General features: G+C 40.6%; 3 protein-coding genes across 20 annotated transcripts in view; 2 read left to right on the top strand and 1 right to left on the bottom strand.

The window, feature by feature from the left end:
- Nucleotides 1–8209, bottom strand: part of LOC136435464 (receptor-type tyrosine-protein phosphatase gamma-like) — a 34352-nt gene extending 26143 nt beyond the window's left edge. For all 10 annotated transcript variants that reach the window (XM_066428992.1, XM_066428998.1, XM_066428994.1 and 7 more), the window contains exons 1-2: nt 8099–8209; nt 2109–2414 (exon numbers count right to left, since the gene is read on the bottom strand). In XM_066428992.1, the coding sequence (XP_066285089.1) occupies nt 2109–2414; nt 8099–8159 (367 nt within the window). In that variant the 5' untranslated portion in view covers nt 8160–8209. The remainder of the gene's footprint in view (nt 1–2108; nt 2415–8098) is intronic.
- A 37-nt stretch (nt 8210–8246) lies between these two features.
- Nucleotides 8247–23524, top strand: part of LOC136435467 (bis(5'-adenosyl)-triphosphatase-like) — a 63123-nt gene continuing 47845 nt past the window's right edge. For 4 of the 8 annotated variants that reach the window (XR_010755848.1, XM_066429014.1, XM_066429007.1 and 1 more), the window contains exons 1-6: nt 8900–9006; nt 18234–18364; nt 18872–19017; nt 19751–19780; nt 20147–20215; nt 20316–20417. Coding sequence is in view for 7 of the 8 variants with exons in the window: in XM_066429014.1 (XP_066285111.1) it covers nt 18253–18364; nt 18872–19017; nt 19751–19780; nt 20147–20215; nt 20316–20417 (459 nt within the window). In the remaining variant the exon portion in view is untranslated. Of the gene's footprint in view, nt 8318–8361; nt 8466–8899; nt 9025–18233; nt 18365–18871; nt 19018–19750; nt 19781–20146; nt 20216–20315; nt 20418–23524 lie in introns of those variants that run through there. The other 4 variants (XM_066429012.1, XM_066429008.1, XM_066429009.1 and 1 more) reach the window with 4 other exon arrangements.
- LOC136435465 (golgin subfamily B member 1-like) lies at nt 9500–14970 on the top strand. Of its 2 annotated transcripts, XM_066429003.1 has the most exons (3): nt 9500–9885; nt 10258–10364; nt 10757–14970. In XM_066429003.1, exons 2-3 carry the CDS (start codon nt 10362–10364, stop codon nt 14267–14269), a joined length of 3516 nt encoding a protein of 1171 aa, XP_066285100.1. In that variant the 5' UTR covers nt 9500–9885; nt 10258–10361; the 3' UTR covers nt 14270–14970. The 2 variants fall into 2 exon arrangements, with proteins under 2 accessions (XP_066285100.1, XP_066285101.1); XM_066429004.1 differs by lacking the exon at nt 9500–9885 and having other exon boundaries at nt 10117–10364.

Here is a 23524-nt window from a genome sequence, read left to right as displayed (position 1 = left end):
TCTAAATGTTCACAATGACAAATTTGTTGTCATAGTCGGTCAACATCTGTATCTGACAGAGAGATCTATGCAAAATCATTGTTATCATCATCTCTTTTGATTTATTTTCATGTGGCTACGTTTTCCTTCCAAATGGAGCATCTATTACATAACCTCACAGACTTCTAGTCTGATTTAGGCATGGGAAAAAGCTATTGAAATGTGCCACGCAATTTGGGCAGATACACTCCTGCAAAAAAAGAGAACTACTTTTTTCCATTAATGGCGGCGTTGACCCAAACCATCACCATACCTTCAGCCAGCCCATGTTTAAAAGGAAGCTGACCCAAGACATGTCAACAAATGGCCTTATGACAGACCCAGCTGTTTTGGTGGGAGTGGAGATTTCATCTGCACAGTTATATGTGTCATTCCTGCAGTAACGTTCAACGCTGCAGCAGCATGTCATGGAGAAAGCATCTCCAACGATCGAAATAGCATGTAGCCAAAATGCGTCATGGACGCAAAATTAGGAACACACTGTAAAGCATTTGAATTTGGTGGGGCTAACTGTGGCATAGCAACATATGTATCCATATACATATTGTCTGGAATATGTTTTGGTACTTCTAAAACTGGTAAAATGTACAATTGCAGAGGTGCAATTCATAACTTTCAAACACAAGTTACAGTTCATAGCAGATTTGCATTGCAACATGATATAAAACCGCCGATTGTGGTCAGCAAAATCATGTTGCTTCATGCACGAGTGCTTATGTTATGGCAGTGGCTGAATGACTATTTGGGAAACAAAAGCACTTCGGACAATATGCGTTTTCTCACCTGTCAATCTAAGGTAACAGTACCCAGCGGTATCGAACACACAAAACAATCACACAACCAAATGTACCCCCTCTCCATTCCCAACCAATTAATCAGGTTTAGATGGGCCTCTCTGCTTCATTAAGAGTTGGGAACATGCTGGTGGCTGGTAAAGTGGGCCTCCCCACTCCATCAACAGTAACTGTTGTGATAATGTTGCTCACATCGCCCATTCTTTGGGAGGGATTGATTCCCCCAGGCGAGCCACTGGGCAGATTAACTGGGCTGAGGTCCGGCCAGGTCAATTTTCATTTGGCTCCCCTTTCCTGACCCATTTGTCCAAACGTCCAGAACCGTTCTGGACTCCGGTTCTGGACTCCGGCACAACCGATAAACATGTACTAGTAAGAGGAGAACACGTTTTGGAAGGGAGAACTTTGAAGTAATCCCTTAGATGTTATCTCTGTAAGGCAGCTTTACATGGTGGAGACTCTTCTATAGCCATTTCCTTTATACATACTTATATACCCCAATGCTAGGCTTGCCATGACCTGTCCTATGGGAGTTTTTGAAGTCATTCTCAAGATGCTGCCTTTGTTCACCACACTGGGCACACATTGTTCCGCACTGTGTGTTCCATCTTAAATGATTTCAATCTTTAAGACCTTTCCTGGTAACTTATAGTCGTAGCAAAAGGTGGTGTAAAAATCATTAGCTGCTACAACCAGAAATGTTGAAGTCGCTCATACTCATAGCATATTTTGCAGTACGATTCTTTTAGACCCTTACTTCTTGCATAGTGATTCTAAATGTGACCTTTTTGAGGGAATCCCTTGATGTGGTGTTTAGAGGTTATATCTACAGAGCTTCCATCAGCTGGAGTTTTCTCAGATCACCCTTTCTCAGTTGGAAATTCCACATCCACTGCTTCTTACCATGACCTTCTCCTAGGAGACCTGACCTAACTCTTCTGTCAACCCAGTATATTTTCCAGGCCACTTTTCTACCCCAGCATCTGCATTGTTGCGAAGCTTGGGGAGTCGTGATAATGTGAGATTGTGATGGGGATGAATAAACCTCTGTGAAGTTAACAGTTTTGCGTCGCACAATGGTGTATATTGCCAGGCCTATTATGACTTTTAAAGAGAGATCGCTGTTCTGCTTCATTGGAATGACTGTGTCAGATTGACTTTATGTCTCGGGGTACTATAGTTCGGAAGGAGGCATTGTTCCACCCTTTCTTTTCCCTTTAAATTATGGAGCTTGTGGTTTAGTCAAGGGGCACATGTTAGCGGCGGAGTCTTTACCTGGCATGGCAACCGCTATTGTTGAGGACGTCGTGTTTCCATCCGTGTGTTCAACAGTGCAGTTGTATAGGCCCTTATCCTCTTCCGCCGCTGACTTGATAGTGAGGGTGTAGCTTGGAAGACTCAAGTCAAACTTAGAAGGGTCTGTCACAGTGACCCGGTTCTCGGAGGTGTCACTAAAGGATGCCACGTTGGTTCCATCCTTTATCCACTTGACATGTTTGATGTCCGTGGAGGTATTGTTGGCTGCTGTACAGTTGAGAGTGGCGTTCTGCCCCAGCTTGAGGATGTAGGCATCAGCACGCACTGAAAACAACAATCAACCCACAGTTACACACAGCAGAGGGACACTTTTCTCAGTAGGGCATTACTCCTAGGGTTTACTCAGTGAATGGGTGGGAATCATGGAATGGTGAGAGTAGGAGTGAATCATTTCAAACTCTTTGGGACTCAATTATCCGTGACTGCAGAAAGTGATGGAGGCTTTGCGGTATGTAGATCTCAACTCAAGCCAGCGCACATACCAACAGATTTAGGACAAGATAACGCTTTTGTTAGGAATAAAGCCATTGGCAAGCTGCGATGCTCTTTTTTTAGAGAAACTGACCTGTGCTCATTTTGTCATACTATAGATTACTGTGTGTGCGTGGGGGGGGGGGGGGATGTAAAAAACTTTTTCTGTCAATAAAAAATAAAACATATGGGAAAGTATAACAGAGAATGAACTGTGAGTAAAATGCATGCTGGGATGCAAAATTTCCACAGATTTTAAACAAGCGAGTACCCAGTGATACATTATTATATTCAGTTAAAAAAATACAGAGAATGTAGTTATCTGTAAAACATGTCACATGCAGACATGAATGTTTCAAGCCTAGGTTACACATAGCCGAACATGGCTCCCGAACGCTAGCCGACTCGGGTCGGCGGTAGTTCGGGAGCAGTCTGACCAGTTTTTGGGCCACGCCTATCTTTGGCGCCGAACATGCGCCGAAGATGCGCCGATCATCTCCTAACCAGTTCACGAATTACTCCCGAATGGGCCCCGAATGCTTTCTAGCTTACTCCCAACCATCCCGACCTCTAGCCGCAGACTGCCGAATCTCTCCTGACTAAACCCCGACCGATTGCAGACCCTCTCACGAGTTTAAATGGACATATTCAGCGACTTTCAAAAGAGGGGTCATTTGCGGTTTTAATTAAAATAATCCATTCTATTATGTTGTTAACATCACCGAGAGATCGAATTCGGATCATGGCTAGCTTTAATACTGCTTTTAGTGTTCTTCTTTGTTTTTGGTCGTGTGAAGGTCGGGGGTGATTCGCCCACGTTCCGATAGTAGTCACTATGTTGAGAATTAGTTAGCAGAGATTTGTCTACGGCCTTGGGGTGAGTTATGGGTAGGTTGGAAACTAGTTGGGAGTAAGTCAGTAGTGTTTCTGGCGTGGTTAAGGTTCTAATTTTACTACTGACTCAATCCCGAATACCAGCCGAGCACTAGCCGACCGCGCCGAACACCAGCCGAACACCAGCCGACCCATTTCAGACCCTACGTCCAGAGCCGAATGTTTTGAAATTTTCGACTCAGCCGAACGCCAGCCGACTCGGCCGAACGCAAACCGAGCTAGCTCCCGAATCACTCCCGAATCACTCCAACCATGGTCGGGGGAGAGTCGGGAGGCCATGTTCGGCTATGTGTAACCTAGGCTTCAGACAGAAACAGTGTGACCCTTGTTCTGCAAGTGTTTGGTCCCCTACTTTTGAACTATGGTATGCAGATAACAATGCCTTCAAGCAGTCTCCTGTCACTGCCATGTTTCCACTGCCGAGCTCATGTACAATGTATTAGTCAGACTACATTACAATGTAATTATACAGGTTTGATTTTTACAAAGTATGAGTGACATTGGCGTTGGTAGAATAACCAGGACCTAAACAACACAATTATTAATATTTCTGAATACAAAACCTTTGTGCAAAAAGATCGCTTTACTCTTGTGTAGCTTCCTAATGGCATTTAACATTAAATGTCATTCATTCATCATGTTAACAATGCAAGTCTTTCTTCTCTACTGCTGAAGCCGCACGGCATTGTAATTTGTAGTTATATATATATATGTGTAGGAGACAGCTTTTGACAAATAATTATGTGGTATGCAGGATGTCATACCACTACACTATACTGTAAATCTTGAAATGTTTGCAGTAGTTTTATTTTCACATTTTTCATAAAATAATGAAATAGTGGCAATGTGAATATGTGATTCCAATACAGGACTATAGAATTGTTGCAACGGCCAACTTAAAACACTGCAAAAACCTGCTTTCCCCTCCTACCGCGAAATTAAGTCCTCACGAAAATAAGTGAATTTACAGTTCTTCAGTCCATGGCTTCAATCTAATTTACACAGCCAGGCCTATATAGTGCTGGAGTGCAATTAGATCATCACTTAGGTTTCTATTTATGTCCCAGCTGAGTTGATCCCAGCACCCACATCTAAGATGAGAAGATAAGTCTGCCATTCTGTGTTCACCCAACACAACCAGAGAACCACCACAGGGGGATCTACCTGACAGAACCCGACACTCAAGAAAACAACAACAAAACTGATGTTATCAGGGTCATTCCCTGACAGGAAATATTCAAGACACATGCTTGAATGGATGTAAAATATTTTGGCAACCGAGAAGTTCCAACTCCGTGTTTGAAACTCCTTGCTACAACCATAGCAAAAATGTGTATACTTATCTGAGACAGTACTACACTGTACACCATATGGGAGGCATAGGCTAAACTAAGCTAACACATGGTAATAGTATACTTCCTGTCTCCCCTCTATTTGTATACAAGAGGATATACACATCATGTAGGCATAACAAACTGGACAAGTGCTATCCTGCTTGAATAATCATACTAATTACTGTCTTGAAAGAACTGTGCAATACCTCTGCTCTGTATAGACATGTCCAGCAAAAATCTATGATCCTGCCTTGATTTCTTTTATACTTATAGTGAAGAGTTTTGTTGTAGACTTTTCCCACGGAACAGTATAGATCTAGTACAACTATTGATATATCTTATCATAACAAAGTCAGTACGTTTTATATCATAAATTTTATTTACAGTAACAGAAAATTTCATCCGACAATTGACAGTCAGCGAAATCTGATGACCATTTAATCATTTTAAAATACCTGAAACTCCTCTAAATCCTTATATTCCGGAAAGGGCGGCTCTGTAAGGTCAGGTCGTTGAACTTGGCTATGATTCAAAGAGGACCTTTCCTAGAACATTTTCCAGAGTCCTCCTGTATCCCTAGACAGGAAATGCCATTAGCAGCCATGTTTTAACCTTGTAGGTACAGCTGGCATCAACAAAAGACTTCTGGAAGACATACTACTACACGTATTTTGGTAACCTAAACTGACTTTTGGGTCACTTGTTTGCATTACAAAAAAAATCATATGTTTTGGTTTATGATTATTGATAAAAGAATTCACAGATTGACAATGTAGCAACTAAATACATGTGTTTTATAATTATACTGTTCAATATTTCCACTGCCAAGTGAAATTATATTGGTGCCATAGCAGGCCAGGGCTCGAAATTCATTTTTGGGAATAGGTGCACAGAAAGACTTTTGGGTGCACAACATAAACTAAAGTAGAACGTCTGCAAGACGTAATTACAAACTTTACTACCATTTTAACTCTGTAATTCTATAGCTAACTTCAAAATTTGAAACAACTAATACATCACACAAAGTACAACAAAGATTATACTGCTTTTCCGATAATTAAATTTGAAGAATATTCTGCACACTAGTAAAATAGTACCTTTACCCTATAGCCTACAAAATTGTCTAGGTTCACTAGTGCACCGCAGTAAAAAATTAGGTGCACTACAGTACAGCTCCAATTTTGGGTGCACAAAGGTGCACTTGCACCCAGTATTTAGAGCCCTGCAGGCATACTTAACAAACATCTAAATACATACTTAAAGATATCAAAAATCTATTTTAGCTGTAACTTTACATTTCTTTATGTATTGAACCTATTCCATATCAAAATCATTCATTCTTTAATCTTCCAGTAGGGTGTAATATACATGTACATGTATACCAGAGTCAATAAGGCTCGTCAGTAATAATGTGACCCCACCCATGAATAATGATGTATACCATGTACATGTCGTGCCAATCATAACATGTCGACCGTATCTTGGAAATCATAACTCACTACCACGGCTGTATCAGCTGGCCCTTTCCTCACCCTCCTATTTGCAGAAAATGACCCCCGATTAAGATTGCATTAGTAAATCATTCGGGGATAGCCTAGGTTACATTACATGTTAATAATCATCTGATCAGACATAATAAAAAGTGATAGATCTTGGGTACTACCGCAAATGAAAATTCTCGAATTATCTGCAAAAAGACTGATTTATTCAATGTGGTCTCATTTTATGAAACAGAATGAAGTAGTCCAGACGTTTAGATTGACACAGAATAAAGCACTGACCTTCAAGTGTACATGTAACTACTGTAACAATGGGCTTGAACTTTGCTACCAAACATGGTGTCACGGCAAGTCAACATGAAAGTGAAAGATTATGGCACTTTGATTATGTGTTTTGATTGCTCAAAAAAGAGCTTCCTCTTTCTAGGATCAGCAGAACTAAAGACTATGAGAGATGTTCAGGTACATGTAGGTTGCATTACAAATGGAAAAGATTTTTTCCAACAAATCACAATCTTTTTGTGTCCTGATTTCTTTCGTTTTTTGAGAGAGAGGGAATGGCCCCTTCAACCGACTATCAACATTTTGCCTGCGAGAAAGCTTATTTTCCGTACGTCGTGTGTTCCTTGTTTAAGAGAATGTTGATATGTTTCCAGGAAGTAACAACTTTGGCAAGTCACGGTTACAACTTGGTTTTACTTCTTTTTTTTTGTAATGGACCACACACTGACACAGGAAACACTTCCATTTGGCTAGGCCCTCTACACAGCACACATGTATACATTGGATTTGCTATGCAGAATACAATTTCAATACATTTGGTCATGAAAATATGGATAATGTCAGAAATCATATCATTTTAATAACCGGGATGAAATCACACTTCCTTTTACCTTGATACCTTTACAATACAATTTAAATTTTTAGCTTGGTACAAATTGATATAGAACAAGATAAAATTGCGACCTTTCTTTAGTAAGAGGGTGAACAAGCATGGAGAACTGAGACATGGAGAACTGAGACAGCATCCTAATTACGCATGTGCAGAGCACCAGAGATCCGAAGCACCAGAGAGACCCTACCCAAGGAAGCACCCCGACATGAAAGCACCAAGTGACAATGTCTAGCGGAAAAATAGACATAAAGCAAGGACAACAACAACAACAACAAGCCAACGATCCACATTTGTCATGTGTATTAACAAATTCTAGAAAATGACGAAGTAAGAAAGAAGTATCTAATATTATTATCTATTGTCTTGTGATGATAAAACAAAATTTAAAGCAGCAATGAGGAAACGTCATTCATACTCATCATAGCATACTCATGGGATTAATAATAATATCATATCATATCCTGTTTATGGCTGGGTTGGTGGATTATTTTTTGATAATGCAATGATAATTCATGATATTACAATCTGCCATATATTATATATCTAATATACATTTCCCTTGTGTACAACAACTTTGGGATAGACACAAAAGAATAAAAAGGTTGGTAAATTAGCAACATGTAGAAAAATTAAATTCCTGTTCCTTAATTTGGCTACATATGTTTTAAACCACTAGTTTTCTACTAATGTTGTGTATTGCGTGCTATCTAGGTCGTTTGCTTCCTGAGTTTATCAGTCTGTACGTGTCACAGTTTGGGCACGGGGGAGGCTGGGCTATGTCGGGCCGCGACCGTGCCCCCGAAACAACCTCAAGCTGGTCATTCCCCCCTTCCCACACCCTCAAACAACACTTACCTTGCACCAAAATGACGATAAACGTGTAGAAATGGAGGTGAACTTTCCAGGCATCCCTCATATTTCTCGCTGGGACGACGTCTGGACTATTTACAGAAGCAGACGATATGGAAAGCCTGGCCTACAAAATGGATAGTTGGTGGACTCTTTTGACTCCCGCGAAAGGCCGTGTGTCCAAAAAGGAGGAAGTTCCGCTGGACAAAACTGGGCTCCATAAAGGTCTCAAGGAACTACATCTACATTTTCTATGAGCTACTTTCCACTCATTCCTATTATACAGTCCTGGCGTTTTCACTTCCGACGGAAGAACGACGAGAAATTAAAGTGGAAGTGACATCAGTGCCGTAGGAATCCTCTTTCGGGCTAGGTCAGCCATCTTAGGGACAGACCATTGTGGCAGGGTGAAGGGGGGTTCCGTCATTGCTCTGTGTTTATTTTTTAGTTTCGAAAATATTCAGCTTACATCATTCTTTTTCATATTTATACAGTCTATAATAGTTTTTATTTGAATAGAAAATAATTTCAAACTATGTTTGACGCGAAAACTGTGCCATGTGTACCACTGAGCCACAGTGAAATATCCCAAACATTTCATGGGTGTTCTTTATAATCATTACAAAGACACTGATCAAAATCGACAATTTATAAAGAAAAATGATCTAATATGTAAATTTATGAGATAGATAAATATTCATAGATATTTTTTGGTAAAAATACACATTGAAAAGTGTTGGCTTGAGAAAGCATACAAAATAACGCCATCAAAAGGCACAAATTATAAGGCTTTAAAGACGGTTACGAAAGGCAGCTAAACTGCTGGCGGGACGATCAGATTGAAAAAAGGTGCGATAATTTTGATTGTTGCAGACTGCAGAAAACAGAGTTGTTCAAGTTGTGTGGCGTAGATGGTACGTGTATCACGGCAAGTATGGACACATAGTTATGACTATAACCTCAGATCCTTTTTGATACCTCAGTGACCGTGGTGCGTTTTTAAACGTGTTGCCCTCTGCTGCATGCCAAGCTAAGACCCTCCCCAGCCATCCTACAGCCCAGGCTGCTGCTGAACTCTTCAAGTTTCAAGTTTTACCTGACCTTTCCCAAGTTGCTATTTTTGATACCTGCAAAGTACCACTCTGCCACCCTCATCACTGCCATATGTACTAGAGGCCTTTTTCATTGACTCCACTCAAGCTGTTTTGGGGATTATAATCAATTTTCCAATTGCCAATTGTGTAGTGATTGGTGATTTTAAATATGATTATATCATCTTTTACTAGCACATCTAACGTTACATATGTAGATATCCATCCTCTTCTAGCTCCATTCGCTCCTCTGATCGGTTCCCTACAGAATATACTGACCAAGGACTTTTTGTAGGGGGTTCAGTCACGTGACCCGCCCCCGGCGAAATCGCCGGGAACACCCGGTCTAACAACTTTCTGAGGCGATATCTGAAGAAATCCTGGACCAATATCCACAATTTAAACATCAAAATAAAGGGAATTTTGTTGTCAAAGTGCATCTGAAACGGCTTGCAATAAAATAATAAGGACGCTGAGATATTCCATAAAGTGTGCGGCGAGTGCCCCGATCTCCGCTAGCGCCGAGCGCGGGCACGCATTTCGGCTCGGCTCGGGTTTCGTATCGTGCCTTATTCGGTCATTTCCGCTTGGGTTCCCTGCCCATATAAGGAGTTGTTCGGGTATCATCGGCTAGACGACATTTCCCGAAGCATCTTGGAAAAATCTGGAGGATTTTCGGCCACTGCAAAGTGAAACGGCGAGGTGAGGAAGTTTTTACCGGCAAAAATTTCATACAAATCGTAAAGTTAGCAATCCACGCACTAGATATGTTAAAAATATACATTTTAAGGAACAATTTGATGTATAGTTTGTGTGGTTTGGTGCGAGATTACGGCTGCGGAATTACAAGATTGCAGAGAGTGCGTAGCGGTCGCTCGATCCCATGCGGCTGGAGTCGGGGTGGGAGGGGGGCGGGTGATTTGCATATTACGTACGCTGACAATTATGCGGGATATTCGTAATTTCTATCGATATTTCCCCGTTTATATCCTGTATAAACAACAATTACACATTTCTACCGATAAATATATCTTGTGTAGCAGCTATTTTCAAGTTTTGACTTGTTTTTTCAAGGCCGAAGTCCCAGGGCAGGAGTGCCTCCAACTATTGGTAAACATTGGGTCTTACCCACGTCAGAGACGCATGCCGTACCACACCGAATTTGCGAACTGTTGACTATGGTAAGCTTGACTATTTTAGTATTTTGTAAGAAATTCAAATACATGTTATTTGTTGAAGTTTGAGAGAGACACACCTAATTATATACTTGTACTAGTTATGTATTTTGGGCTATAAATATGATAGATTTCGTATACTACTATGTATAGTACTACTACTAGTACAGTAGTAGTAATTTGTGATCCACTTGTTTTCGTGTTCTTCATCTTTTAAGAATCTATTGAAAATCAAGTAAAATTTAATATGATATACTTACTGTTCATCATTGGCTCATCTACATTATTTTTTGACTTGTATCCATTTTTTAATACAATGTAGGATTACACTTCAGTCTTCATTTTTTCTTCTGTGATACTGATGGTCATTTTTTTTCCTTTCATTTCCTTCCTTGTAGGATATCGTGGCTTCTTCAAGTTCTAAGTCAGACAGTTCTGTCAGTAGTCACTGTAGTGTCAGTAAAGTAACTGATCAGGGAGATGAAGAGTTCTTGGCGAGAGGTGTGAGTACTGTAACAAAGGAAGCACTTCAACAGGAGCCATGTCATCTTCAAAGATTAGAAGCCTTTGAATTCACAAACGGCCTAGTAGTCCACTTACGCCGGTTGCACGGCTCGTCATCTGCGGATTTGCTCAAACAACTGAAGCAGCTAGCTCCGTTTGAAGTTTTACCGGATGTGGAGAAGTGTAAGGACGACTCCATCGGCAAATGTGTAGCCAATGTGTGGAAAAAGTACCAAGACAAGAACAAAAACCTGAAGAAAGATCGGGAGCGACTTTTGCCAGAGTTCCTCAAAACACAGTTCCAACTTCCAAAGCCAAGGGAACCACCTTCAACAGCGTCAACATCTTCAGTGGTGCACAAGCTCCAACAAACCAGAAAGGATTTGAAAGAAAGTAAGAAACGGCGTGCACAGTCCGAACATGAAGCATATGAGCTGGAAAGAAGATATGAATCGTTGACTCAAGAATATTACTCTGCTGTAGCAGAAATGCACAGAAATGCTGACAGCTTTAGAAATGCTCTTGTAGAAAAGTCTGCAGTAGCCTCTGACTTAAGCGAAGAACTATCTGCAGCAAACAAACAAAATGCAGAACTAAGGGCAAAACTTGATTCCCTGGAAGCCCGCTTGGAAAAGATTGGAACTGTCAGAAACGCAAACAAAAGAGTGAGAAGGAGAGATGTGACTATCGACACGCAGAAGGAAACCATCCATGAACTGCAAGGTGTTGTCAGTGCTGGCGCCCAGGAACTCAGTGAATTAAGAGAAGCCTATTCTGCAGCAGAAGAGAGCAATGCAGGTGCTGCTGAGAAAGTTGCCAAGCTGAACACCAAAGTGAAGTCTTTGCAGGACTCTAGACGTAAGCTAGAAAATAAGATGAAAAGACAAGAGGAGAACAAGTTAAAAGTACAAAAAGATCTCCAGGCCACTGTGGACCATCTCCAAGACAAACTCCGGGACCTCAAAGATGAGAACACAGAACTGCAACAGGTTGAGAGTGTCATGGAAAGCAAGAAAGTAAAAACATTCTACGGTGGCAGATACTGTGATGAAATCAGAGAGGTAGTAATGGAGCTTCTTACATCAGGAGTGTCTATGAATAAGGTGGATGGAGTGATAAGTACAGTCCTGGAGAAGCTGGCAGGGATGACTGTTGATCGGTTTCCGAGTAAAGGGTCGAAATCCAGGCTGCTTGCAGAGGCAAGAATCCTTGCACAGGTACAGGTGGCCAAAGCTATCGTCAATGCAGACAGGGACAAGGGAAACTGCCTCCACCAGGATGGGACCTCAAAGTTCTTTAAAAAGTACCAGACCTTTGACGTGACTCTACCATCAGGCAAGACGTTAACTATGTCTATGACAGAAGTTCCGTCTGGAGATGCTGAGGGAATCATGACAGCCTTCTCCGAGTCTTGTAAGGAGTTAGCAGAAGTTCTCTGTGAGCCTGGAGAGGATGTCGCCAAGAAAACTGCAGAAGTGATGACATCGTTTACCTCAACTATGTCTGATCGCGGGGCGACTAATCCTCTCTTCAACAAGCATCTAGAGGAAATGCGCCGGGAGCTTCTGCCTGCTGTGGAAAAAGAGTGGGAGACACTAGCCGATGATGTGAAAGATGAACTGGGTAGCATGTGTAATTATTTCTGTAAGATGCACTTACTAGTAAACTTTGCAACAGAAGCTAATTCCACCCTTAAGATTTTCGAGGATGCAGTTTCGGAAGGGACAAATCCATTTGCTTTCTCTCAACAGGGTGAGTCAGGGGCTGCGAGACTCATAAGGACTGCGTGTAGCGCATTCACGGACCACGGGAATGAAAAGTCTGGTGCGCCCCAATACTTCAAAAGTCACCTGTCTCATCACCATCAAGAAGAAAAGAATTGGATGGTAGCTTACCGCGGCAACAGGTTCAACATCCTGTTTTATGATGCTGCTGCTGTGTACCACCATCATAAGCAGATAGTCTCCTTCGTCTCGTCGTGGCCTGACCCAAATGGCCTGCTGAAAGCTGTGAAGGCTGACGCCTCACAGAAAGTGTACCTTGCTGGGGTGCGGGCATTGGGTATCTTAGACAAAACTGTGACTGGCCCATTTTTCCGTATACTGGGTATGGAGAAGAAAGTGCTTAGCATGAACCAGCACCTGCACCAGATGCAGATAGGCCTGGAGCGCTGGTCGCGCGATGCCAGCACGCTACTTGCAGGGGAGCCTCTCTTCAATGAGACAGTGGTGGCAAGGCACAAGGATGCCCTGTTTGACTCCTTGTTCGCAGCCACGGGAGATGAAGACCTAGATGTACTGACACAGCAGGCATTAGAAGTCGTGTGCTCAGCATTGCTGATTTTGCTTGAAAGACAAGCAGAAGAACAGCTGCCAGGAGGACAGTTCTGGCAACCCACTGAAACGGAAGTGAAAAGGGCAGACCACGTGCCTACAACAAATGTTGTATCAGAAAGGGACTTCGCCATCGTGGACAACCTTATCAGGGCAAAGCCGAATGCAACTTCACTTTCTTTGGAGGCATATCTCCTGTGGATGAACAATGAAACAAGTGACTGGTTGAGAAGCTTGTCACCAGAGGACAAGAAGAAACACATGGACTATGCGCGTACAAATGCGGGAAAAGTGCATGAACGTTTCAAGGAGAAAAACAAGGCCATCAAGGAAAAAAGACTCCAAACCCTCATGGAAAGACAGAAGGAAAAAGAAGAGAAAAGGAAAAGGGCAAGGATGAAGAAGGTAGTATTAACGGAGAAAGTTGTAAATATGGGAGGAGTGTGGAGAACACCTGAGGAAATCGATGAGAAGATAGGCGTTCTGAAGCAAGAGAAAGAGAAGCTGGATGCGCTGAAGTTTCAGCTCCAGTTTCACAAACAAGTTCTGAAGTCAGAGGGAGCCAAAGAAAACTTCCAAATGACAATAACACGGCCGGGAAAGAAGAAACACACCTTCAGCAGTGAAGAAAAGGTCCTTCACCTCAAAGAAATCGTGCTGAAGAACATGGCAGCCACTACAGATGTAGAAATAGACTCTGAAGAAGAAGAGGATGACCAGGAAGAGTATGTAACATTAAAGGAACCGGAGGCAAGAAGTTTACAGGAGATGCATGCAAAATTAAATGACAAGCTGCAAGATGCCAGAGAGAAGAGAGAAGTAAAGAAGCAAAAGGAAACCCTACCAGAGTACTTAATGGACCCTTCTAAACTGGTTGGGTGTCGTGTCAAACACAAATGCTTTACAGCTGAAAATGAAGCGAAGTGGTTCCCAGGGACTGTTACCAAAATAGTTAACAGGACAGAAGACACAAAGAACACAAAATACCACATAGTATATGATGATGAGAGTGAACCTGATGAAATATTCCCTCTGCTTGTGGACTTGGGGAAGGGTGACCTGATTGTTGAATAGAATTGTGATCAAACTGTGCTTTTGTTGCAGTAGAAGTCCTCCATTTTGTTTAGACTCAAGCAACAAAATACTTTGTAAGTCATGCACGTTAAGGAAGGTTTCTTTGACTTGCTGTGATATTCTACTACATCGTACATGTGTTACTAAGGATTGGTACAAGTGAGTGTACATTTGAGAGGATAAGAAGTGTGATGATTTTTTTGAAGAGGTCAAGTCATTGATGTACAGATAAGCAATGCTGAACAAAAGACACTTTGTAATGAGCGAGGACTCTCATTGTGAAGCACCTCCTATCTTGTATCTAGTGTATAATGTGCATTGGCTGTCTTTAATGTGGAACATTCACAAGGCATCTTCTGTTTCGACCTACTACTAGTACTAGTGTTAAGTTGTGCTGTGTTTGTTACTACATGTACTACTATGATGTAGTGTTAAGTTATGCTGTGTTTGTTAGTTTACAGGTGTTCCATGGTACAGGCATATTCATGAAGAAAAAGGAATCCAATTGTGTGTCTTGAGTACATATTCATGCAGAAAAAGGAATCCAATTGTGTGTCTTGAGTAGTCTGAAAGATAGAAAAAAAAGACATGATTAGGAATGTTCCAAAAGAAAATGTGAATGCAAATAGCTGTAGGTATAGTGTAAATATGATAGATAAGTCCTATGATTTACATTCCAATATATCTATGTACTTGTCAAAGTCATGGTGGTTGTCCTTTATTGATTTAATTACACTAAATATCATAAGTTAATCAGTTTAGAGACCATTTTCCAAAGGCAAAATGTGTCTATTTGACCATGAAACAGTCCCTTTCGGTCCTTGCATAGATTATAGTAATTATGCATAAATTATGCATTAATTATGCATAAATTATGCATAAATTATGCAAATTAATGAAGATATGCTTGACGTCAACATACCCACCAAGTGTGAACATCATATACCCAACCGATGTTCAGATATATAAATCCAAGTGACACAACAAATTTCTTGTAATTCTTCCCATTGAAAACAATAGGATAACGGTGCCATCCTTGACCCCATTGGCCCCATAGTTAAGGCCTTTGTTTTTGGTGACCCAAATCCCTGATTTCCAAGAAATAAAATTATTGTAACTCATCAACCATACACAATAGAAAGATGAAATAAAAAGCATCTTAATTGTCAGAACTAGCCCTATCATATGCCATTAGAATCAGTGTCCTAGGACAAAGGACAATTTTTGACCTGAACCCCCTACAAGGAGGTCTATACTGCCATATGACCCTTATTGTATGTCATTAATTATTTCAGGTGTCAAACATCTTTTTGAGGCTGTCTGAATTCTGTTATTTTATCAAATGCAATTCTCAAGTGGCAGAGAATGTTACAGTTACAGAGGAATGTGACTCGGCGCTAATCTGGGCTTTTGCATATATCTTACACGCATATTAAAATGCCAATGGTTTCTCTATTAACAGGTGCCAAATTATTCAGCAGGCAAACGATCAGAGGCGCAGACTGGACCTACCTGTTGAATAGGACGGATAGCAGGCTAGACAATCCAGAGGGTCTGCATGCTCTTTTCTGTAATGCGTAGGCAGCTTATTTTGATGTCCCATAAATCATAGGGAAAGCACTCTTATTCATATAATTCGTAGCAAGACGACCAAATTTTGCGTAATTGCCTTCCTAGATTTTATCGTGATACGTACATTGTAGGGGTTTCTCCTGAATTCAGTGTAAAGCATTGTTGGGACAACCTTTGCTGTTCATGTTACTAGGTGTTCATGCTGAACCAATAGATAAATACAGGTTGCTAGGAGGTTATGTGACCATCGGATTATTGGTCATTTAAATTTTGGAGAAGATTTATGATTACATCATACAGACGAAAAGTTGATACCGGTACGTTTGCCCACTTCACTTCAAAGTTCATCTTTGTTGGTAGAAGTACTTCAGTATTAAAGGCACCCAGAGCATTTTATGAGGCTTGAAAACTGGAAATATTCTAGCTACAGTCAAACCTGCCTAGGCGACCACCTTTTCAACGCGACCACCTGGCCATGGCGACCGCTTTTTCTCGGTCCCGAAAATTTTCCCCATAGGCACAAGCATTAAGCTGCCTGCCCAAGGCGACCACCTGTCCAACGCGACCGCGACCGCCACGAATTGGGACCGCACAGAGCACAATCCCTGCCCATGGCGGCCGCCTAATTTTCAAGCGTGTGGTGACATCGGATCATTTTGCTGTCGGATTTCACGGAAATGTTTCAAGACTTTGAAGGACAAAAATAAGGACAAAAATATATGGAATAGCAATGTTATAGCATCGATTCCTCCATGAAGTGTTTTAATAAAACGTTCCCGCTATTAACATTGTAAAGACAAATGTTTGTGATGTTGTCGTGCCTATCGTAATCTTATAGTTAACCGCAAACTCAGTTCTGTTTAAACTCAATTTTCAAAATGAATACGTAGTGCATGGCGTAAAAAAGTCAGATTTCACAGAAATTACTATCTATTTCTTGTATTTTCAACAAAAATTTATCTGTGTCTTACTAAATTCCACCGAAAAATGACTTCGCGGCGGGCAAAACATCGGATGAGAAATGTTGTTCCTTGGTCCCGACGCCATCTTGGAAATTTTGGCGCGGCCCGGATTTGGCGTACCGCTGACCTTTCTAAAACACGATGCTTTTGTGTATGAACATTTACGAATACTCTAGTTATTGATGAAAATTAATATTCTTATTTTCTTTTTATTTCCATGAATCTCAAACCTTTATTGGACGCTGTGCGTTCTGCTGCACTGACTAGTACCTTTCGATGCGGTCGCACAGACTGACAGAGCTTGGCGGCGCGACGAAATCACACCGTTCCGTTTTCATCTTTAGTTGTCAGATCGAGAACTTTTTTACCCTTTTATCCAGTGGTCGGCGCCCCAAAAAAGGCTGGGACCAGCAGGTGTTTTTTAGGGATTTGTCTTAGGCCTTAAAACTTCGATGATGTGCGTGTGTGTGTGTACTATTTAATGTAACGTGTGAATGCGGGAGGGCGCTGCGAGATCATCGAGGCAACCATTGTTTTGTAGTCAAAATTATGACGAAAATTTTTACACGATGTAGCGGTATACAATTATTACAACGAAAACGGAAAATGTAATTTTTGTAGGATCTTTCTGTCAATGAGAATTGAACCTGGTGGGGGTCATGCTGTCTAAATTCACATACATGTAATTTTCCATCCATTTACGTACTGTATTTGAAAAACTCGACCTGGAAACATGTGAGTGGAATCCTCTTCATGGCGACCACCTGTCCATCGGGACCGTTTTTGCTCGGTCCGCCGGGTGGTCGCCTTGGGCAGGTTTGACTGTAGTTGCTGTAATCTTTATGAAATTGACATATAAAGCCACTGTTTACCACATCGTGCGGATTTCTTATCAAAAGTTCTCAAAAGCGGCACAAACATAAGCTACTTGGTGATCTTTTTGTTTCGCGCGCCTAGTGTAAATAGATCGATACCATAGCCCCGCCCACCTCCGTCAAAACGTAGAAATGCAAAATTTAAACATAAAAATGCAAAAATTTGACGGCTATGCAGTCACTCTTTGTGCAGAACCGCTATTTGTCAGTCAGCATCAGTAAATAAGGGCTTGGATTTCTGTCAGTTCTCACCACCCAACGACATCGTATCTTTGCTCCTTTAATGTCGATATGTAATGGTATAGTGTTATTGAAACTTACTCTGTGTAGGAATGACTAGAAATTTGAGTTTTTGTATTCAAGTTTCAAGCCTCATAAAATGCTCTGGATGCCTTTAAAGTTAAACTGCAATTTCCAACATAGTGGATTGCTCATTCCTTGACAAGCACTTGAGAAAATTTGGGTAAGTCCAAAACTTCTTTTGTTGGAAATTGCAGTTTAACGTTCATACAGAATGTTTGCACACTATTTTATGTGCCTTCTCTTTCTACACAGGTCAATCTAGCTTGTGGAAATGGCAGGACCATCATTTAAATTTGGACAGCATGTTCTCCAAGCATCGTGTGTTTTCTTCAAGTCCAGGCTCAGCATTGGGTTTGTCAACAGGAAGCCTGTTGTTCCAGGTCGTATCCTTAGAAGATCATTCTTCTCGTTTGTTTATTTGTTTGTAAGAACCTTTATCTAGTCATAAGAAGCTCAAATCAGGGTACAGGCCACCTTTAATTGAGGTTATGAGGGAGAAAGTAAGGGTTGGATAAAATCTAAATTATTCTAATGAAAATACAAATTAATTGATTCAAGTCCATAAATATAGCCATAAATATTGTGGGTTATCAATGGGTACTGAATCTTAGCAATAGCCTGTTGTACATGGTGTATTATAAGTTCATGTTATGTTTAAATCAAATCAATCAAAATTGAATCCTTAGAAATTCTGTCCCCGCCCATCCCTACATAAGGGCAGTCTGCTACCAGGGTACAAACCTTGCCATATCAATCCCTATCTGTTGAAAGGAGCCAGATATCTTTTTTGGTAGTGGGGAAAGATAGGCCAAAGTCAATGCATGTGCTAACGTCATGCATGAAAATAGGTGGGCTTGATATGATTGTCCTTAGCTGCAGTTCACTCACAGATGTCCTGGTGTCCCCACTGAGAGTTGTGGAGAGGTTTGGAGAGCTGTCATCAGAGGAGGTGGCTGATCTCTTCATGGCAACGCAGACAATCTCAGGGGTGGTAGAAAAACACTTTCAGGGCACTTCACTCACCATTGCCATACAGGTGAGAGACTTTGAGACTAGATAAAATCACACCTGTAATTATTGTTATTCACTGCTAGAAATAGCCGTCTGCATTTTGCAGAAAGATTTTCAAAATTGCAGAAAAAAAATAAAACACCGGCAATTTTGCATAGTAAGAAAATTAGACTTGGGATTCAATGGTTCTCAATTTAGCAAACTAGCAGTGCTGTAGATAAACACTTATTCCTTGTTATCAGTCAGGTTGTTGCACTTTTTACACATACTTGAATTATTGAAGAAATAATTTAATTTGATTGATATTGAATAGATATCCTTTTGCTGTTGCAATTTCAATATAAAGTCAATTCGCTTTTCATTTAAATTATTTTTCAGACACATGTTGGTTATTCTTGTTTCAAACTTACCCAGTGAAAAATTAAATACAAAGTGAGAGAATAAAGAATTACAGTAATTAATGGTAAATCTAAATCAGCTACCTGTCCTATTGGCATAGTATTTTTGTTTATTCTACACAAAGATGGTCTCTTCTTCTGAAGCAGAAAGATATGGTTAGAAGCACATCCCCCTTTAATTCATAGCATGAATGACAATGCAATGCAGCGTGTTACCTAGATAGGAGTCTAATGGGGCATGTAGACAATTAAGGGCATGTGATGTTAAGGTCCGGGAGTCATTGACCGACCTGGTATACTAAGAGAATCAATGATGTATATGTTTTAAATTCCTTTCTTATTTTACATTCATTTTTTCAGGATGGGCCTGAAGCAGGACAAACAGTTAAGGTAGATGTACTGTAGTTTCTAAATCACCTAGTAAAGATAACCTTGTCTTAAGCAGCACTTTTTATTACAAGTATCCTTTTTTAAACAATGAAATATGGTGCAATATGCCCCTCCCTCTAAGTCAAGCATTCATCTGTTGGGTAAAAAATTACAAAACAGGTCATATCTGAGAATGAAAGTTCATTGTCAACCATTAGGCCAAATGTGAGTGCATCTAGGTGCAATACTTTAACTGATTGCTAGGTGACACTTTTGACCTGTGCAAAAACAGTGAATGGGTCCTTGCAGTTACTACAGTATCACTCAGTTGCCAGGTGGCAGTGTTGTACAGTAACTCTAGTAACTTGTAATGTTTCATCCTTGCAGCATGTTCATGTGCACATACTGCCCAGGAGAAGTGGTGACTTTCCACAAAACGATGACGTGTATGAGGCGGTAAGAATCAATGTTTCTATCAACAATCACGTTATAATTTTTGTCATTTTTTATTCTATTCAAAATATGTAAAAGAAAACAACTGTATTTCATTTTCTAGTTAGACAAACATGACAAAGAGATGGGTGAAGATGCAAGATGGAGAACTGAAGAAGAAATGGCAGAGGAGGCCTCAGTCTTGGCTAAATACTTCAACTGTCAGGTGGACTCTAGTTAACATTTACTCCTATTTGTTCATGTTGTGTCTGAACTGAATGTTTACAGTATTCCAAGTCTATATGACTATGTTTCAATACCCCATGTGGACCCTCCTATGAGCTGTTCTCCAGGGGATATGTGTTTGTCTTATTGTTCTGTAAAAAGATGTTTATGATAGTGTTGTAATTAGTACTTCTCACCATGTAACACATTAACACAGAAACATCTGTTGTGACTTATACATCATCCCTGTTATTGTCAAGAGAACAAGTCAATAGACTGATCCTGACTTTCCATCAATTAGCAGTTCAACCAATGATAGCACAGCAATTAGCGCCTCGACCAATGAGAGAATGGCAATTAGCTGTTCAACTAATAAGAGAATGGCGATTATCATTTCAACCAATGAGATAACGGCAATTTGTGGTTCGACCAATTGGGGAGTAGCTGTATATTCTACTAGCACATGTGTTTTTACAATTCATTTCAGAGACTGCAGTGTCCCATACTTGGGAATTATATCTGTAACAGTAGTATACATGTATAAGCATCAGGGATAGCATAACTCAGGCCAGGGAAGTTGAATATCTTATATAATGGAGTTTCTCACCTTCAGTTTTTGCAAAACAAGAAATAAGATTCCACATTGACCTCAATGTACATGGTATATCATGTGATAAGGGGACATTGTGAATTACCTTAATTCAATCAGTAACTTCCTAACTAACTCGATGATATATATGCGTTGTTGTAAAGCAATGTAAAAGAAGTTTTGGTTTGTATATGTCACTTATGTATATCTATCAGAAAGTATATGCCAAAGATGACTAAATTTTTTACTGAGTGATTTTGCCTCGTTTACATGGGCTTTGTCGGGGTCTGTGAGTTATCCATGTAACCACAATGAACCATTGTTGCATTGTACTTGTGCAATAAATGTCAACCAACAGGTACCGGTAGATCTTGGTACATTTATGGCTATGATCATTCTCTTTCTCCATAAAACTTACTCCTCTTGCCTTCAACTGCATTTAAAGTGCCCAATGTCTGTGTATAATTATTGTAAATGTATTTAAGTTCGTGGGAATTTGATTTCACGGTAGGGAGAAAATGAAGTGTTTGCAGTAGTTTTGGGTTCGCGATGGCGCTATATGGTCACATGATAGAAACACGAGCGCCTTTACGGACAGCCAGTCAGAAACCCTCTACTAAAGACTCGGCAAGGGTGCTACAGACGGACTAGCCTGGATGCCAGACTTTCCAGGGCCTAGAGTACACAGGCCAACCTGTCTCCCAAGGAAGTTCTACAACAGGCCCCTCTGAGGCATAGTATCTGTATCTGTATAGCCGGTACAACCGCCATTAGGCGTAACACACCAGCTTCACAGGCACGCGGCACGGCAGCAGCTGGTCAAGTATTGGGATGGGAGGTCTGACATCCAGGCTACAGACAGACAGAACAGTCGCTTTTGGCAGTGCTTGCTTGATCATCATTATTGAAAAGCGGCTAAATGGCTGAAAAAGCTCAAGGAATAGTACTGTAAATCAAAGCTTTGACTTGGCTTGACAGTGTTTATAAATCTGTATTCCATGTTCAAAGATCAGGTCTGTGTGCCTTGTTATTATTCGTGCATCTTCACCATAACAGGTGCCTCAAACACATCTGTACAATCTATAGTATGCACATACATGTAGCACTTAGTCGATTGAATGAAACAAATTGGATCTCAGAATAACCATGAAAAAAATTGTCCTCTGAAAAAAAGTTTTAAAAAAAATAATGACAATGTAAGGATTCATATGCTGAACTATAAAACAATTTGTTTGAATATTATATGCAACTCTAGAGAATACTGGAGGCTAAGCTACATTGTATGTGTATGCCCCAACTTGTTGAGAGTATGAAACATGATGATGATGATACAAACTCTCCAATACATCAGGGTAACTTGTTGAAAAGGACCTGTTAGGCAAAACATCACTTCCTTTGATAGTTAGGCAAAACATTGAATGTACATCAGCATTTCTCATTTTTTATAGAAAATCACGAGATCTCTGCACAGTTAGGGAGCTGAAATGGATGTGGGGGAGTTTTTGAGACTGCAGATTTAGTCGTATTTAGTTTGAAAGTCATTTCAGAAAGCTGCTTCGCATCAGGTCAAACACGTGGCACCCTTTCCGCACTTGTTTAGCGGGCCCTGCCATGTATGAGGCATCGCTAGGATTAGCCATAAGGTAATGTGTTGACTTACTGCCAAGATTTTGTCCACCTCGACAGATGGAGCAGTGTGTGATGTATGTAACAGTTTTGGTGTTGGTGAGAGTACATGTAACGTTACATGTGTGCTGTACAGAATGTGTTCTGAAATAGTGATTTAGGAAGCTTGGATCTCCTTCAGGTGTTGCCTATAGTTATAATTGATTTAGTAACATGATTATTGATATTATCATGAGATAACCCTTGTTCTCAGTAGAAAATGTCTTGGCATATGTAATTGAATCGAATTCCTTGGAAATTACTCTTTTTTCTTCTCTTTTTCTTTAAGAAGGCAACTGTACTATTCTTTTGACTCCTGCATGCCTTTTATAATTATCTGCATATATATGTGTGTGTGTGTGTGTGTGTGTGTGTGTCTGTTTGTGTGTGTGTGTGTGTGTGTGTGTGAATGCATATATGTGTGTGTGTGTTTATGCATATGTGTGTGTGTGTGTTGTGCACTTGTGTATGTGAGAATGTTTGAAGGACAGAGTGAAGAACTGTTTGAAGGAATTTCAGTAAGTATGATCTTCTGCAGGTCTGATTAACCAGATCTTATTTTCTGCAGGTTTTCGTTTTCTGTTGAATTCTAGTGTTTATTATATAGGCTTCCTCCAAGGACGTTAAGGTTTCTGGTTTGCTTGTTGGTTGGTTGGTTGGTTGGTTGGTTGGTTGGTTGGTTGGTTGGTTTGTTGGTAAGATTATAGTGGATATATTTTATAGATTTTTGATAACCATTGGCAGGGCTCGAAATAGTGGGTGCATGTGCACCTTTGTGCTCCCAAAATTGGAGCTTTGCACCTAATTTTTGACTGGGCGCACTGGTGCACCTAGATATTTTTGTAGGTTGTAGG

The sequence above is a fragment of the Branchiostoma lanceolatum genome, chromosome 5, assembly GCF_035083965.1.
Source record: "Branchiostoma lanceolatum isolate klBraLanc5 chromosome 5, klBraLanc5.hap2, whole genome shotgun sequence".
Taxonomy (NCBI): Eukaryota; Metazoa; Chordata; class Leptocardii; order Amphioxiformes; family Branchiostomatidae; genus Branchiostoma; species Branchiostoma lanceolatum.
This window is presented reverse-complemented; position numbering and strand designations above follow the sequence as displayed.